This window comes from Primulina huaijiensis, unplaced genomic scaffold (genome assembly GCF_012295235.1).
Source record: "Primulina huaijiensis isolate GDHJ02 unplaced genomic scaffold, ASM1229523v2 scaffold42781, whole genome shotgun sequence".
NCBI lineage: Eukaryota > Viridiplantae > Streptophyta > Magnoliopsida > Lamiales > Gesneriaceae > Primulina > Primulina huaijiensis.
In genome coordinates this window covers 258,218-274,289 of record NW_027360306.1, presented here as the reverse complement: position 1 = coordinate 274,289, position 16,072 = coordinate 258,218, and the positions used below count along the sequence as shown (strand labels likewise).

The 16,072-nt window shown below is 34.6% G+C and overlaps 3 protein-coding genes across 6 annotated transcripts; 1 reads left to right on the top strand and 2 right to left on the bottom strand.

The window, feature by feature from the left end:
• Positions 1–774: 774 nt before the first annotated feature.
• Positions 775–15,669, bottom strand: LOC140969801 (actin-97). The gene is made up of 6 exons (XM_073431261.1): positions 15,658–15,669; positions 3,175–3,221; positions 2,494–2,561; positions 1,843–2,236; positions 1,072–1,685; positions 775–980 (listed from the first exon to the last, which is right to left on the bottom strand). Exons 3-6 carry the CDS (start codon positions 2,551–2,553, stop codon positions 915–917), a joined length of 1,134 nt encoding a protein of 377 aa, XP_073287362.1. The 5' UTR covers positions 2,554–2,561; positions 3,175–3,221; positions 15,658–15,669; the 3' UTR covers positions 775–914.
• On the top strand, positions 4,611–7,727 carry LOC140969805 (probable plastid-lipid-associated protein 13, chloroplastic). 3 transcript variants are annotated; one of them, XR_012174013.1, is made up of 8 exons: positions 4,618–4,832; positions 5,196–5,317; positions 5,397–5,480; positions 5,577–5,673; positions 5,777–6,000; positions 6,862–6,914; positions 7,005–7,140; positions 7,542–7,577. XR_012174013.1 is itself a non-coding variant. In XM_073431274.1 (8 exons), the coding sequence occupies exons 1-7, from the start codon at positions 4,794–4,796 to the stop codon at positions 7,098–7,100; spliced, it is 711 nt and encodes a 236-aa protein (XP_073287375.1). In that variant the 5' UTR covers positions 4,618–4,793; the 3' UTR covers positions 7,101–7,140; positions 7,542–7,727. The 3 variants fall into 3 exon arrangements, 2 of the variants coding, with proteins under 2 accessions (XP_073287376.1, XP_073287375.1); XM_073431274.1 differs by having other exon boundaries at positions 6,866–6,914; positions 7,542–7,727; XM_073431275.1 differs by lacking the exon at positions 7,542–7,577 and having other exon boundaries at positions 4,611–4,832; positions 6,866–6,914; positions 7,005–7,343.
• On the bottom strand, positions 7,750–11,280 carry LOC140969803 (delta(12)-fatty-acid desaturase FAD2-like). 2 transcript variants are annotated; one of them, XM_073431273.1, is made up of 3 exons: positions 11,137–11,239; positions 9,575–9,641; positions 7,750–9,068 (listed from the first exon to the last, which is right to left on the bottom strand). In XM_073431273.1, the coding sequence occupies exon 3, from the start codon at positions 9,055–9,057 to the stop codon at positions 7,906–7,908; it is 1,152 nt and encodes a 383-aa protein (XP_073287374.1). In that variant the 5' UTR covers positions 9,058–9,068; positions 9,575–9,641; positions 11,137–11,239; the 3' UTR covers positions 7,750–7,905. The 2 variants fall into 2 exon arrangements, with proteins under 2 accessions (XP_073287374.1, XP_073287373.1); XM_073431272.1 differs by lacking the exon at positions 9,575–9,641 and having other exon boundaries at positions 11,137–11,280.
• Positions 15,670–16,072: the final 403 nt, after the last annotated feature.

Genomic DNA, 16,072 nt, shown 5'->3' with positions numbered 1-16,072 from the left:
AAATAAATCGACGATCTGTATCTTCCCCGAAATTGAAATATCCGATGTACGATCCCGGGGAATCGACGGCGGAGTCGAGTCTCTGGTAGTTAAAGGATGAGCTTCGACCATTTGTACGTGGGAAACGCGAAAATTCGCTCATTTGGGCGATCGGCAGAAATGAGGAATCGCAGCAAAATGCTCAACTCCGCTGTATGGTTTAGGGACTGAATTCACTGCAGATATCAGCACGACTACTGATTACAACGAAGCAAACGACAGAGTTGTTGAGTTTGGACATTAAAAAAAAAAATTTGAATTTGGACCATTTTGGAGAGAGCGTGTAGTTGGTACGTATTTGATGGTAGGAGTTTTATATTTAGTTTTTATTTTTTTACAGGGTGGTTGATGAGAATTCAAGAATAGAAGAAATGAAATTCACTTATTAATTCGAAGAAAACTTTACACGTATTTATGTACAAATATGACATGAGAACTATTGTAAGACTATGTATCATTTATCAATTTTATAAGACATATTTTTTATTTGAATTCATTCATATATAAAATAATACAAATACACGCGCAACTGTGTTACAAGTGACATAATCCAAATATGACTAATAGAATATTGACAACAGTTATGAGTTTGTTACACGCGGAACTGTGTTACAAGTGACATAATCCAACGACCAATGATATTATAATAAGAATGCCGGATGAACCAAGAAACAAAGAGAGAAGCATGGTGCCATTCATTTCAAATCCCAACTCTACTACAATTCAATATCAATCTTGAAACAACGAAAACTTTTTGCAAGAATCATATTGGTAAAATTCAAATCATATCCTAAAATTTTAAAGAGCAAGTTAAAGAATAAAAAGAAATTAATAAGAGATTCATATAAGAAACAACAGCGGCAGCACAATTTTACTTAGAAGCATTTTCTGTGAACAATGGAAGGGCCTGATTCGTCGTACTCTGCCTTGGCTATCCACATCTGCAATAGAAACACACAGATCCCTCAGACAGGGGGTTCTTTTTTGGTGACTACATAAGAATGTAAAACGAATTTAATGTACACTGTTTACCTGTTGGAATGTACTGAGAGAAGCCAAAATCGAACCTCCGATCCAGACACTATACTTCCTTTCAGGTGGAGCCACCACCTTAATCTTCATGCTACTTGGAGCCAATGCCGTAATCTCCTTGCTCATCCTGTCAGCAATACCTGGGAACATAGTCGAACCGCCACTCAGTACAATGTTGCCATAGAGATCCTTCCTGATATCGACGTCGCATTTCATGATCGAATTATAAGTTGTCTCGTGAATTCCAGCAGCTTCCATTCCAATCATTGATGGCTGGAAGAGGACCTCAGGGCAACGGAAACGCTCAGCGCCAATAGTGATCACTTGTCCATCAGGAAGTTCATAGTTCTTCTCCACAGAGGAGCTTGTTTTTGCGGTTTCTAACTCTTGTTCATAATCTAGAGCGATGTAAGCTAGCTTTTCTTTTATATCCCTCACGATTTCCCGCTCTGCTGTTGTAGTGAAAGAGTAGCCTCTCTCGGTCAGTATTTTCATTAGGCTGTCTGTGAGGTCGCGCCCAGCCAGATCGAGACGCAGGATTGCATGAGGAAGTGCATAGCCTTCGTAGATGGGGACAGTGTGGCTGACACCATCACCGGAATCAAGAACAATCCCTATCAACATGGAACATAGGTTGTAATATAGTGACTTGAGAGTAATCTTAAGCAACATTCAACAATAATAGCATATTATCGTTTCTAGTTAGATAAGGACTAGAGAGACAGACACATTATTAAACAATAGAAAATTTTCGATTAGCATTTTCCTCACCAGTTGTGCGACCACTGGCATAGAGTGAGAGAACTGCCTGAATGGCTACGTACATGGCAGGGGTGTTGAATGTCTCAAACATGATTTGTGTCATTTTCTCACGATTGGCCTTGGGGTTAAGAGGAGCTTCGGTCAAGAGAATCGGATGCTCTTCTGGAGCAACACGAAGTTCATTGTAGAAGGTATGATGCCATATCTTCTCCATGTCATCCCAATTACTGACAATTCCGTGCTCGATCGGGTACTTGAGTGTCAAAATACCTCTCTTGGATTGAGCCTCATCACCCACATAAGCATCTTTCTGACCCATGCCAACCATTACACCAGTGTGACGAGGGCGACCCACGATGCTCGGAAAAACAGCTCTTGGAGCATCATCTCCAGCAAATCCAGCCTGCCATTCGAGATCAACAAAAGCAATCAGCTCATTTCCAAAATAACAACCAGCCTGATCGTTCAAGATCATGACAGCTTCATATCAATGGGAAAATCTAGATAATCATATATTAAATTTTTATCAGAAATTTTTTAATGTCAGATCTGATTCATTATCATAGCACGTCAAACTAACACAAGATTTTACTGATTCCGTGATAGTCATTGGACAATGAAGTTTAGTCATAAATACAAATGGAAACACCGGAATCTTACCTTGACCATTCCTGTCCCATTGTCACAGACAAGAGGCTGAATATCCTCACCTTCTGCCATCTTTTAACCTACACAGCCGTAAAAAAAACTCAATCTTCCATTTATTCGTTCATTCATTTTCCAGGTACGTACACGGAAATTTCGTGAACATAAAAAACATAAAATGGAGTTTAAAGCACATAAAGTTAGGATCAATGGCCAATATGATGAGGAAAAGAAAATTTTGATCAAGAAAACTTCTTGTTGAATGAGATTGCATCAGAGCATTCGGTCATTTTCAGAATATTAATTGAAAATGCCAACATAGTGTCATTTATGTTCCGATGCAACACTGCAAGTGGAGAATAAATAGGATGGACAAATAAAAGAACATGGAAACATGAGGTATTCGAGGACAAAATATGATATGGATTGATCGGACCATGATAAATGGTCGTCAAAATTTCAACACTCTGTCAACATGAAACTCTCATCAGCATATCCATGCATCAAGAATCTAATGTAGCATAAGCATATGTATCTCATAACAAAATCCAAACACAAAAGCAATCTCCGAACAGATCGAGATAATAAAGATGGTAAAAGACAGACAACTGATCAAGATTCAAAACTTTCCACCAAAGTGACGGAAATTTTCGAACTTTCAATGAGAAAAGTGAGATTCAGGGGCAAAGATCGAACCTTGCTGAAAATGGCTCTCTATTTTTCTTGCTGGTGTGATGGAATTGATTGAAAAATCCTCTCACCCTCTCTAATAAGCAGTCTGCGCTTCTTTTGTAAGAGACGCCCGCTCTCTAGTTTAAAAAGGGCAAATGAAACTCGACCCCAGATGAAATTCAGCTGAAAGGATCTAAAGAAGATCAGGACCGTTGATTTTTTTTGGTGTGGGCCCCCCATGACAGCTTCACTTTGGAGGTGGATATAGCTGTCTGGCTTTCGATTTCTTTTTTGCCGTGTAGACAATTTTGCCCCTCACTTTTGAATTCGTTCCCTGATCTGCCCCTCTCTAATATATAGGGGTGAGGGGTGAGATTGGACACTTCCACGTCAAATTACAACGTCAACCAATGATTTACACGTTGGTTAAGACTTACAAGTATAAAAGATTTTCCAAACCCCAAAGATGTCCCCATGGAGAGTGAGCTCCAAACAATAAACAGAGATGGGCAAATTTGTCTCACCGCAAAAAGCGGAAAACCTATTTCTTTTTTTTAAAAAAAAATTTGTTGCACATTTATTTATTTTAGCCCTTTTCAACTTTTGTTCATGTGGGGGGCAGAGAAGAGAATGTGATCGTTTCCAGCTCAGAGACCGCGGTACTGACACGTGGCCATTACGCCCCCACCGGGGTTCTCGTTTTGACATGTTGATCCGGTCCAGTTAAACGACGTGCATGAACCAGAGGCCGGGAGGTAGCCCATTACCTGGGCACAACATGTTTGATGGGAATCGTCGGTAATATTTAATTATTATTATTTATTTGCATTTGCATTACGGAGGAATCGAACCCTTGTTTTCAAAAGTTTATGTTATTGATAATAATTAATTAATTTTGGATGCATAAAAATGAGCTAAAATCAATAAAATAAGTTTTTATTTATTTTTCAAAACTACGCATTGTTATATGAATTTGTAATTGAAACCCCCAATAGATTATGATCGATTAGCCAAGTCTGACGATTTTTTTATATTTATAGTTTCTTGTGAATTTAAAGGAACTTGAACTCATATGAACTTAAGCTTTTGACTCATATAAAAATATAAGTTACAACGGACTCTATTCAGTTCAATCCATATGTTTTATTTGAGTTGTGCATTCCCAATCTTCGAGTTAGAAGATGTCCACGAAGCCCTTCTTGATCATGAATCAAATTATATCTAAGTCAAAATCAATTAAAATATCGTGTATGCATAAATCCTGTGAAGACATATACAATCATAATATATACCTAGTTTGTATCAAAAAATATATTTGCATGTACGTATTCATATATTAGCAATCTTTCAAAAAATTCATACACTGCTCATATCCATATGATACTTCTTTCTTGAAATATAATTTCAAAAGTAAAATAATAATTTTCTTCTGTAAATCATTGAATATTTGTCAAGAACTCTCGCTCCCACCCAAAAAGTCCTCTTCTCTACCTCTCCAATTCTCTGTTCCCCTTTCATTTCTTGAAAACAAGAATTATGGGAGTTGTTTGAAACTTCGAAATGGGAAAAGGAGGACTAGCAGAAAGTGCAGAGCTGTGGTTTCGCAGACATCGCAAGGACCTTCGGCTGCTTATGCTAAAGAAATGGAGAGGCTCGCCGCTAAAGAATCTCTGCTTCTCGCTGTAAGTTTTTTTTAACGGTTTGAAAATCATTTGTCTTCACTGGTTATTTATTTGCTGCAATCTGCTTCAAGGTATTTGTTTTCAATATATTCGGATTTTTTTAATGTTGAAAGAGGTAAGGACGGAATTTGCTTTCAATCATGAGCTCTTTGAAAGAGATTGCGTTTTTTTGTTGCTCTTATTTGCTCCAAAGATTTGTTCTTTAATGTTATTAGTGTTTCCACTTTTATTAGATGTAATTTTTGAATACAAGTCTAGGTGTAGTGAAACTGTGAAAGCTTGTAGCTCATGTCATATGGAATTAAATGCATGTGTATAATTAATCACTGAATCTTCTTTACTGCCGATTGAATGCACCTTCAGTTCAGAGATGCTGGGGGGTTTGAGGCATTGGTCACTGGGAAAATATCAGATATGCAACGGATTGATGTAAATGAAAGAATAGTTGGCCTCGAGGGGTTGAATCCAGCTCCCCGACCTACAACGTAAGTTGTTTATTCTATCACTTCTACTCTAGGATTGGATTTTCGACTAGGTGTTCATTTTCTGCTTTCAGCTATTCAGGTCTCCTTATTTAGAAGGTCAATGGAAATTCGAATGGTTTATATCAGGAAGCCCTGGGCTCCTTGCTGCTCAAATTGTATTCGAGTTAGTTTCAATTTATCTCATGTTTTGTTTCTGTTTAAACAGAAAAATTACTTTTTTGGTTGTCATTTGGTGCTGATTCAAATAATTGCTTCACAGGAGGTTTCCGGCGGCATTGGGAAATTTGTGTAGATCGGATGTGAGGATTAAGGATGGATATGCAAAAATTACGGCAAATTTGAATTTCTTGAATTCGGTACTAAACTTCCTCCATCCAAAATGGTTTGGTCCTTTCTTACTCGTTCAAAGTCGATTTATTTTTTGTGTGCGCATTACAAGTATCCCTAGTCAAAGTGCAGGTAGAAAGTAACTTCATTCTCAACAGCAAATTATCTGTTGAGGGACCACTTCGAATGAGCGAGGAATACATTGAAGGGATATTCGAGTCCCCCAAAATTAGAGAAGAATCAATCCCTCAACAGCTAAAAGGTGCTTTTGATCAGGCCAATAGCACGGTGCAACAGCTTCCTGTTTCAATTAGGGATGCAGCCATGAGTGGTTTCAACTTTCAAGGTCCCTCTTGGTGAGCATTTTATTCGTTTTCTTCCCTGCAATTAATAATTAAAGTTTGCTCATTCCACTAGAAGTTGGTTTATATTAGTATCATCAAGTGTTTTTGAGTATAAAAAAGTAGAGGCAGCTAACATCCCCATGCACGTACCTGAATATTTCTGAACATAAAACTTTGATAACAATGCTTTGTGCAAGTATAATTTTCATTGTCTCTTCTGGCAGCCCTTTTCCTTGAATCCTCTTCATGTAGTTTGATATAAGTTGGCCTTTTGCCAGACGAGATTTAAATTGAAGTCTATACAACAGTGCTGCTGCTTTCTAATCCTCAACTTGTGGAACCACAAAAAGCTTGGAGTGCACGATTGTTTGTATTTGTGGAGGTTAATCATGATCTTTAAGGTTGATTGCACACCCCATTTGGTGCTACAGGGACTCTTACGCTCATTGATTTGTTTGCAACAGAAGAAATAACAGAGAGGTCCAAGTGTGAGCGTCCTCGGTGTAACACTACTAGAGAACCACCCACATTTCGCTTTTTATAAAAAGAAAAAGAAATTTGAGATATCTTGGTTATACTCCAATAACATAATGTAGTAAATGGAGAGGATTTCTGTTGAGAAAATATGGATTTGTGTTTTTGTTGTTGCAATCTGAATTATACGTATATTCATCTATCTTAGTCACGGTTCTCCCTTGTCCTGTAAGAGCCCCATAGATGCAATTTTTCCCCAAGTGTAGCACCTTTTCTTGCCTAAATGAGTTTACTTTGGCTTCAATATTTCGAACAAAATCTTGAACAGCAAGTATTGCATATTAGAATTTCAGCATCCTTTTCCCCTATTTCTTCCTTGAACGTGTTTTCAATCTGCAGGTAGGACGTTTCAGAGGCTGTTCTTGATATCTTATCTTGATGATGAGATAATGGTAGGTTCTCGTTGTTTGCTCACATCTCTAACTGATACATCTATGCCTCTATGGTGGTGCATCTCAGCTGGCTGGTGTGAATGAATGCAGATTGCTAGGAGTACTGCTGGAGTTCCTGAGGTCCTCACAAGATTAGATCCTGGTCCATCTGTGGTTGTCAAACCGATAACCGAGTACGAGAGTTGAAGGAATACATCTAGACTCCCTTAGTCCCTTTAAACAAATGGTAATATCTTTTATTTGATTCAAATGTTTTAATGTCCATGTTAAAAATGACGAATAAATGAAAAATTTTTCCACTTCATCAATCTCTATGAGCAAATGATGAATAAACTAATGTTTTTTTTAAGGGGAACCATAAACTAATGTGCACTTCCACTGTTTTCAAGTCATTTTTAAAAACATAAATATACGATAAATTTAACGTCATTCTCGATTCTTCTATAGATCTTTTCATCGTCTCAATGACTCATTTGCGTGTTTGGGCATGTACAAGTTTGTAATTGTTAGAGAAACCATGATCTTTTTGCACTTAATACAATTGTCTGTTGATCGATGTTCTCTAAAAATCTGACTCATTGACTATTTTTATCATATTTTCTTACGTTCGTCCCTGTCGCATTTCAGAGATCACAGTAGGCCAAACATGCAATGTTGAAAAGAAAACATAACACGAGTGTGTTAAGTTGATTGAACTATTGTCTGCTGTTACTACTGTCCAACAACTTAAAAGATCGATGCTTAGAATGCCGGTAAATGAAGGCCAAAAATGAAGGATAGCTAGTTTTCGAAACACCGACTCGTACTGTAAATTCTTCAATGACCAACAATGCCGTTAATAAATTCTTATTCGATTGATATGTGGAGAGGTTTTGGAAAGTATTTCAAACACAACAGTCTACATTAAATCTGCAATGAAACCAAAATCTACGTTCACCGCCCAGAAATTCCCTTGTTCCATTCTTCCGGGCAGTACTAGCTCCATCGAAGCCTATAACTTGTTTTTGTACCAGTACACGCCTTTGTTCATGTCGCCTTCATCTGACTCGACATAAATGCATTCCTTTGCTTCTCTCCACATTGCCTTAAAAATTGGAGTCCCGTCAAATTGATAGTAATTATCTAGTATTGGCTTGATAGCTTTTGTAGCCTCCATAGCATGATAATGCGGCATCGTTGAGAATAAATGGTGTGCTACATGAGTATCGGTTATGTTGTGGAACACATTGTTCAGAATACCATAATCTCTGTCCATTGTGGCTAAAGCTCCCCGGAGCCAATCCCATTCGGAAGAATCATAATGAGGGAGCGCAGGATGAGTGTGCTGCAAATATGTGATCAAAACTAGGAACCCGTTAACCACAAGTAACGGGGCACCATAAACACGGAATACCCACAAAAATCCTTTAGCTGCTGTTAGGCGCAAAAGCCCGCACGTGACAGCAAGAACACCTGCATCAGAAACAAGGATTTGAACCCGTTCCCTGTCTGAGTAGATAGGACTATTCGGGTCGTAGTGGCATGCAAATTGGTCATAGGGTCTTCCTGAAACGTTGAATAGCAAGTACAAAGGCCAACCGACTGTAAGCTGGATAATGAGTGTGAGTACTCTGCCTGGTGGGTTGTTCAAATACTTGGCAGACCCTCTTAGACTTGACTTGACTTTGGGCACAAACACTTCATCACGATCAAGGGAACCGGTGTTTGAATGGTGCCGACGATGACTGTACTTCCAAGAAAAGTATGGGACAAGAAGAGAAGAATGTAAGATTAGGCCTACGGTGTCATCAAGCCATTGGTAGTCACTGAAAGCATGGTGGCCACATTCATGAGCTATGACCCAAACACCGGTTAGTATACAGCCTTGGCATATCCAATAAAGCGGCCATGTGACGTATAAGAGATGATAGGGGAGATCTTGGAAGTAATTGGTTGCGACATAGTAGAAGAAAGCGGCAATTGCAAGGTCATAAATGACATAGGAAAAAGAACGGAGAACAGATCGCTGGAAACAATGGGGCGGGATGGCTTTCTTTACCTCACCGAGTGTGAACGGAGGCTTCGAGTATGGTGCTCGTTCGAGGATACCCGATTTTGTCTTCTTGCCCTGAGGAGCGGTAGACATCCGACCTCCAGCACCCATTGTTCAACGACCTGCAAGAAGCTCAAGCCTATCAGACAAATTGTTTTTGCATTAACCTCAACGAGTTTTTGGTATAAATAGCACTCGTTGAGTTATCATTTAATGTGAACGTATGATTATGCAAGTCTGCAAGGAAAAATATATCTTTGAATGCAACTGTACAAAACTTGAAATGGTCGTGAAAATACAATTGTTAAACCTTAAATACGACTACTAGTGGAGGTCATCAGTCAAGCAGCTTAAAACACAAGGTATTGAGACAGCAAACTCATGGTAAACCACCAAGAAACTGTGATACCACAAACATATCAAGGTTTTTGTAGAAATTCTTACTGCAATTAGAACAAGTCCAACAATTTACACAGGTCTTCAATGTACACCCAAACAAAATAGCGGGCTTCTGAAAAGAATAAAGCATAAAGAAAAAGGATATTCGTAGAAAAATAATCAAATCAGACACATACAGTATTTTCAATCATTCTAAAATATGTGTTGCCGACTTATGGGAATATCCAACCAGCAGAAAGATGCAAATATTTGTCAAGAAACTATTAATTACGCCCTCGAACACGACCGTTGGAAACCTGAAAGGAGGATATATTTCAATACCACTAACCGAAGAAATCTAGTTACAAAAAGTTACGCCCAAAAGTTCCATACTTTTTATGCCGTGGTCAGCATCAGGACACACTCACTAATTGACAATAATTTGGTTATCATCCCAAATGCCCAATCTTCATTCCTATTAAAGAAAGTTGGTGGTAGCAGAATAAATAAGGGTGTCAAATGATAACTTCGTCTTACTATGCTGGCTTCCTAAATTACCTACCACTAAAAGTGTCTTAGAGTATGCAGCTCCTGCCTTCTGATTCCATTTGTTTGGGATGACATGATTTTCTTGTTTTTATGACTATATTATAAAAACAGAATGAAAATAAATTACAAAACGAAAAATTATGTGGTTCAAATCCAAAGCATCCAGTCGTGGTCAAATACTACACAAAGGGCTCAAACTACCATTATTACGTTGTTATTAGTATTATTCGAATAAGCAACATTAGCAAACACCTTTGGTGCCCAAGAATACATAACCCCAAAGCACATGGAAACCTGAATATTTTTGCTGGCAATCATGTGGCTGTGACACATAAGGGGGGAAGGAGTAGCCAGTAGGCCCGCCTGATCCCCAAAAAATGGAACGTACAATACAAGTAGTATCTATACAAAGAAGTCCCAATACAATATCTTGACCTTTATTTAATGCTTCTCTTTAAAAAAATCAGAATCGGTTTATATGTTCGACAAAAAAGAAAAGAGAGAAGCCCGAGATTACATGTTTGCTGCCTTTTCGATTTTAGCTTATTTAAATATGGTTTTACAAAAATTCTGCATCCATACATCAGTTTTATAACAAAACACCTTTTAAAAAAACTACACATTTTTTTAAAGAAACACATTTTTTATTTAAAAAAATGACATTTGAAAAAGAAACACAACACTTTGTAGGGGAGGTCATCTTTATCAAACGCTTTCTATATTGTGAAAATCTAAATCTGACAGAGACGTACTGGTGCAAATAAAAATTCAAAGGACCGCAATAACAAATTCAATGCATCAGTTAAGTGCAGATCACAATTTTTTTCTCTTTACCGGTAACAATAACGATCTAGTCACTGTAGAAAAATATCAGAAACTTTTACACTGCACCTTACGTGTATTCCTCATGAACAGAGAACGCGGAAAGAAAAGAAGAAAGAACATGTATTCCTCATGAACAGAGAACGCGGAAAGAAACTGCAGACCCATTAAAAATCTAGATCCAAACTCTCAAGGCCTATATGAAAATCTCCGATCTCAACACTTGGAACGTAGAAAAAAATCAAATCCCTTTTCTCCTCAATATCAGAATACCTTTTTTCTCGGGTAAAAACAGACGTTAAATTCGAAAAAAGCGAGGCACGTTAACAATCTCAAAACAACACAACCCGTATCTAGTTTTCAACCAATCAGGAAACCAAAACGCGGAAAAAGATACAAGCGAGAATAAATTTTTTTAAAAAAAGAAGAAGAAAGAAACACCTGGTAAATAAAAAATATGAAGTAGCTCTTTCTTTTCCCCGATGTGTCTGCGCCCCAACAAGGTTTGAAATATTTTATTGTTTTGAGATACGAGAGAAGACAGACAGAGGATGTTTATTATTTATAAGCAAGCGGCCGTCGCAGCATTCCAGGGCATGATATATAATATATATAGGTGCTCTTTGGTTAAAGTACTTCTAAATATATAAATAATCCTATCATATCATTTGTTCTGTACAAATATTATTTATCTCGATCAATCAAATTATTAATTATTTATTTCACATCAATCAAATTCGTAATAATTTATCTCACATCAATCAAATCAATAATATAAAATTACCATATTACCCTTAATAAATAATATTATTAATATTTTTAACAATGACAAAATGGTAATATCATATTATCTCAAATTTAATCAATCAAATCAATTAAATCAGACACTATATTAACTATCATTTTCTATTTATTTTATTATTACAAAATATTACTTATCTCCATACTATATATCTCATGCCATGAACCAAACGGTACCATATAGTAATATATATAAGTGACATTAATTAAACAAAGGTTATTTTTTTTAATCTCTTAAAATTTATGCTCAAAAACTATATATACACACACACACACACACACACACACACACACACACACACACACACACACACACACACACACACNTATTATATATTTTTAATAAAAATAAAAAAACTTGGGATAGAATTATGGTGCGTAAAAAAATTGGTATGTGCTGGAAGAGCTAATCATAAAAATTTCGATTTTAATGATATGCTAGTGATAGAATGATAGCTGTCTACCGATGTGTGCAGATATATTTAATTTAAATAAAAATATAATTTTATCTACGTAAAATGTGTGTGTAAATGTGATCGTATTTTCCCTGTTAAATAATTAAAAAATTAATTGAACCTATATTTTTTCAGTATTGTTTTTTTCATATTTCAAAGTTCACGGGTTTGTGCTTTTAGTTTTTTTAATTATATTAGATTAGATGATTAAATGTGTATAATGGTTCTTTTCGAGATTTTTAGTTGGTTTTATGAGCAACGATCTCATAATTTATATTCGTGAAACGGATTCACTCGGTCCAGATATATAGTGAAAGGTAATATTTTTTTTATATAAAAAACAATATTTTTGACTCAAATTATTATATATAACATGATATTTTTTCTATATATAACTACTAAAAAATTATATTTTTTGCAGTGAAAAATAATAATCTTAACATATAGAATAATATATTTCATAAATCAGATCGATTAAGTCGGAAATTTATCTCATAAAATTTGATAAAGATACCTTTTATTATGGTGAAGTGTTGCTTAAATAAACTCTTAAGTATGACAGGAAACCAGAAGCAATATTTTGCTTAAGGAAAACCAACAACAACATTCATCATAAAAAAAAATCGTAACACACCTTTAAATAGAAATACCATTAGACCAAACTATTAATGAAGTGATATAAAACCATTAACAATAGTCAGAAAGATAGTCTTTTACTATAATATGTCAGACTACACTAGTAACATCTGTTTTAGTTTGTATTATCTATCAGAAGATATCTTTATTTATTTTAGTCGATCTGTACAACAGTACACATTATTTGAAGTCATTAAACGAACCGTATAAATCATTTATTGATCAATGTCATTTTGGGTACAAAATCAAATAACAAATCAATTATTGGATTCATGTACTCATAACGGAAAAAAAAAAATCATTCTCATTATAACGTTGAAAATTATTTATAAAAAAGCTTCTTGATACACTCACATATACTGACCTTTTGTGAAGTTACAAAATAATTCACACATTCTAGCTTATCATACTGAAAGTCTACAAAAACCAACATACGCTTTAAAATATTAAAATATTATCATATTCAGATTATCATTTGTGCTCTCATTTTTTTCAAGTTCATATGATATATTACTATTATTATGTAAGGGAGTCTCAGTAGTTTCTTGGTATGCTTAACCGTAAATAAAAAAAACAAACACACACAAAATTATAAACTGCAAAAAAATAAAAAAACATTATATTAAAATAAAATAAATTTTATATTATATATACACAACACATAATATTTGCATATTAAGTTACACACGTAAGACGTGTGGTTGCAACTAATATATAAAATGATAAAGTTGTCAAAAAATATTTATATTAAAGTACTTTTTAAAATACGTAATAATAATAATAGTTTACGGACAATCAATGTACCAAAATTCACGATGATATATTATATATATATATATATATATATTATTTAATATAATAGAAAGTAGCGAGAACTAATATATAAAAGTAACACAAAACTCAAAATTATAATCAAAATTAAATGAAATGACATAACTAATGTTGTCAATTAAATATATTTATATTTTAAAATTACATCAAATTCAAATTTAAATTTTAAAAAAGAAATTGAAAAGAATTCATATTTAGTTACACCTTTATTTCATGTTTGCTTTGAAATATTTAATGTAGTGGTTAATACATTAATATTAATAAATATTTATTTTTTAGCAATTTATTTGACGGTAACTTTTCAAATATTTACACGCATCTAGCTTTGTAGGCTAAATGAAGAAAATAGTTAGGCCAATTAAATGTGAAGCTTGACGATGACTACTAACCAACTATATTATCTAAACCATCGGGGGATTATGTGCGTGTTAAACACGTTTGAATTCTAATTTCCATTCGTAATTCCCTTCTCGAAAATTTAATTACCAAAATACCTCTATATTTCAGACTTCTAATATTCCTCATCTTTTTGGTCTTAGTTTTCGTTTAATTTAAAGGCACCAGCAGTGTCATTACAGTAAAATCATAAATAAAATTAATTAATTAATTAAAAATTTTAATTTCATTAATTCAGTTTTTTATTTTAAAAAATTAAGTATGTTGGCTCTTCCTTAAAAAAATTAAGTATGTTGGTTCTTCCTCCTACTTCTGTCTGTCAATCTTTGTCATTACCAGGTCGCACGCACTCTCAGAAGCGCAAGTTTTACAGGACTCAGAAGAGTCAGGCGGGATTACCTTATGGGCGACTACCTGATTCGGGTTGATATGTTTTTGCTGATATATTCTGGGGTATCCCGTTGATCTTTGCGTGTTTTTTGCCGTATTTTGGGCTCTCTATTGTAGCATGTCTTTATTTTGGTACGATGCGACGATTGTATAGCCTTTGCGGAGGTCTTAGTCTAGTCCCCTCGTCAGGTTTTATTTGTTCTGCACTTTTTGTTGTATATATACAGGTAGAGGTCCGCCTAACCCCCGCTTCTGGCAGTGTTTTTTGTTTAAAAAAAACAAATAATAGAAGTATCCGAGTTTTGGCAAAAACTTGTGTGAAACGGTCTCACAGGTTGTAATTTGTGAGACAGATATCTTATTTAGGTCATTCATGAAAAAGTATTACTTTTTATGCAAAGAATATTAATTTTTATTGTGAATATCGATAGAGTTGACCCGTCTCACAAATAAATATTCGTGAGACCGTTTCTCAAGAAACCTGCTCTCGAGTTTTATATAATTTTGATTTCAGATTACAAGAGTATTATGTTATTGGCATATTCATTTTTCAACCGTTCATTTAAAATTTTATGAAGAGTGGAGGTAGGGTGGTATAACAAAAATTTTAGGTCATACCAGATTATATTAAATATTTTTGTTGTATCGAGTTTTCAGTACGGTATGAGTATATACCGTTCATATCAAATATTTGACATTAATTAAATTATTTTATTTATTAATTTATTATCTAAAGTATTATTTTTTTAATTTTTAAATATTGTTTCGGTGTTTTGGTATATCAAATTTTTTATATATCCACACCAATACTGTACTGAAAATTTTGGTATTGTTATTATATCGTATCGAACTTTTCGGTATACTAAAAAATATGATAATTCCAATATACTGAAAATTTCGTTATTTTCCATGAGTGGAGGGAGGTAAGGATATGATTTCCAGCACGAATTTTATTTGAGTGAATGATAAGACTTCAATTCTGCACCGAAAGTAGAAAATTATACGCAACTTTTAATTCCCGTAGATTTATTTTGTTGCTCGTTCCACATATAAAACGTGAATGTGTATCGAACAGAATTTGTTTTCAAAGTTATTGACATGATTTTAATAATCTACAATTAAATTAAATATCACATTAAATTTGTTGAAATTAATTTTTTATATAGAAAAAAATTCAAGCAGACTTGTTACACTAAATAAATGCATAAAATACCATTTTGAAATTAGGAAATAAGTTTTACCAAAAAATAGTTATTATTTGGGTCTCGTGCTTTATTATGACAAGCGAGTTAACGTGCACACACACACACATATATTTAGGGGTGCGCAAAATATCGATTAAATCGAATTAACCGACTGAACCGAATTAATTTGAAAATTCGGTTCGACTAATTCGGAAGTTCGGTTTTGAAATTTTAAACAATCGGTTAATTCGGTTCAATTTCGGTTTTAATTTGAAAAATTCGGTTAAACCGAACTAACCAATTTAGTACATATATTAATTTAAATTGTATATGGGCATTAAAAATGCATTAGAAGGATGCCCAACTTTTCATACATTAGAAGGAAGCTCATTCATCCAATGATTTTTTGTTGATATTTTTTGTTCAATGTTTCTTGTTATTTATAAGCTCTCCATAGTTTTTTTTGTGTGTGTGTTAAAAATCGCATTTTTAAAAAAAATTCAGTTATTTCGGTCGAAATATCGGTTCGATTAATTCGGTTTCTATGAATATTTCGATCAGTTCGGTTATTCGAAAATAAAATCGCTTAAATCGGTTTTAGGTCTATTCGGTTTGGTCGGTAACCGAATAGACCGATTGCATACCCCTATATATATTGTAGTTTTGGAAATTCATATTTAGTTA

Coding starts and splice junctions, on each gene's coding strand:
- LOC140969801 (XM_073431261.1), bottom strand. CDS start 2,553: ATGGCAGAAGGTGAGGATATTCAGCCTCTTGTCTGTGACAATGGGACA. Junction 1,686..1,842: donor TGCCAGTGGTCGCACAACTG/GTGAGGAAAATG, acceptor CCATGTTGATAG/GGATTGTTCTTGATTCCGGT. Junction 981..1,071: donor CTCTCAGTACATTCCAACAG/GTAAACAGTGTA, acceptor TTTCTATTGCAG/ATGTGGATAGCCAAGGCAGA.
- LOC140969805 (XM_073431274.1), top strand. CDS start 4,794: ATGGAGAGGCTCGCCGCTAAAGAATCTCTGCTTCTCGCT. Junction 4,833..5,195: donor AAGAATCTCTGCTTCTCGCT/GTAAGTTTTTTT, acceptor ATGCACCTTCAG/TTCAGAGATGCTGGGGGGTT. Junction 5,318..5,396: donor CCAGCTCCCCGACCTACAAC/GTAAGTTGTTTA, acceptor TCAGCTATTCAG/GTCTCCTTATTTAGAAGGTC.
- LOC140969803 (XM_073431272.1), bottom strand. CDS start 9,057: ATGGGTGCTGGAGGTCGGATGTCTACCGCTCCTCAGGGCAAGAAGACA.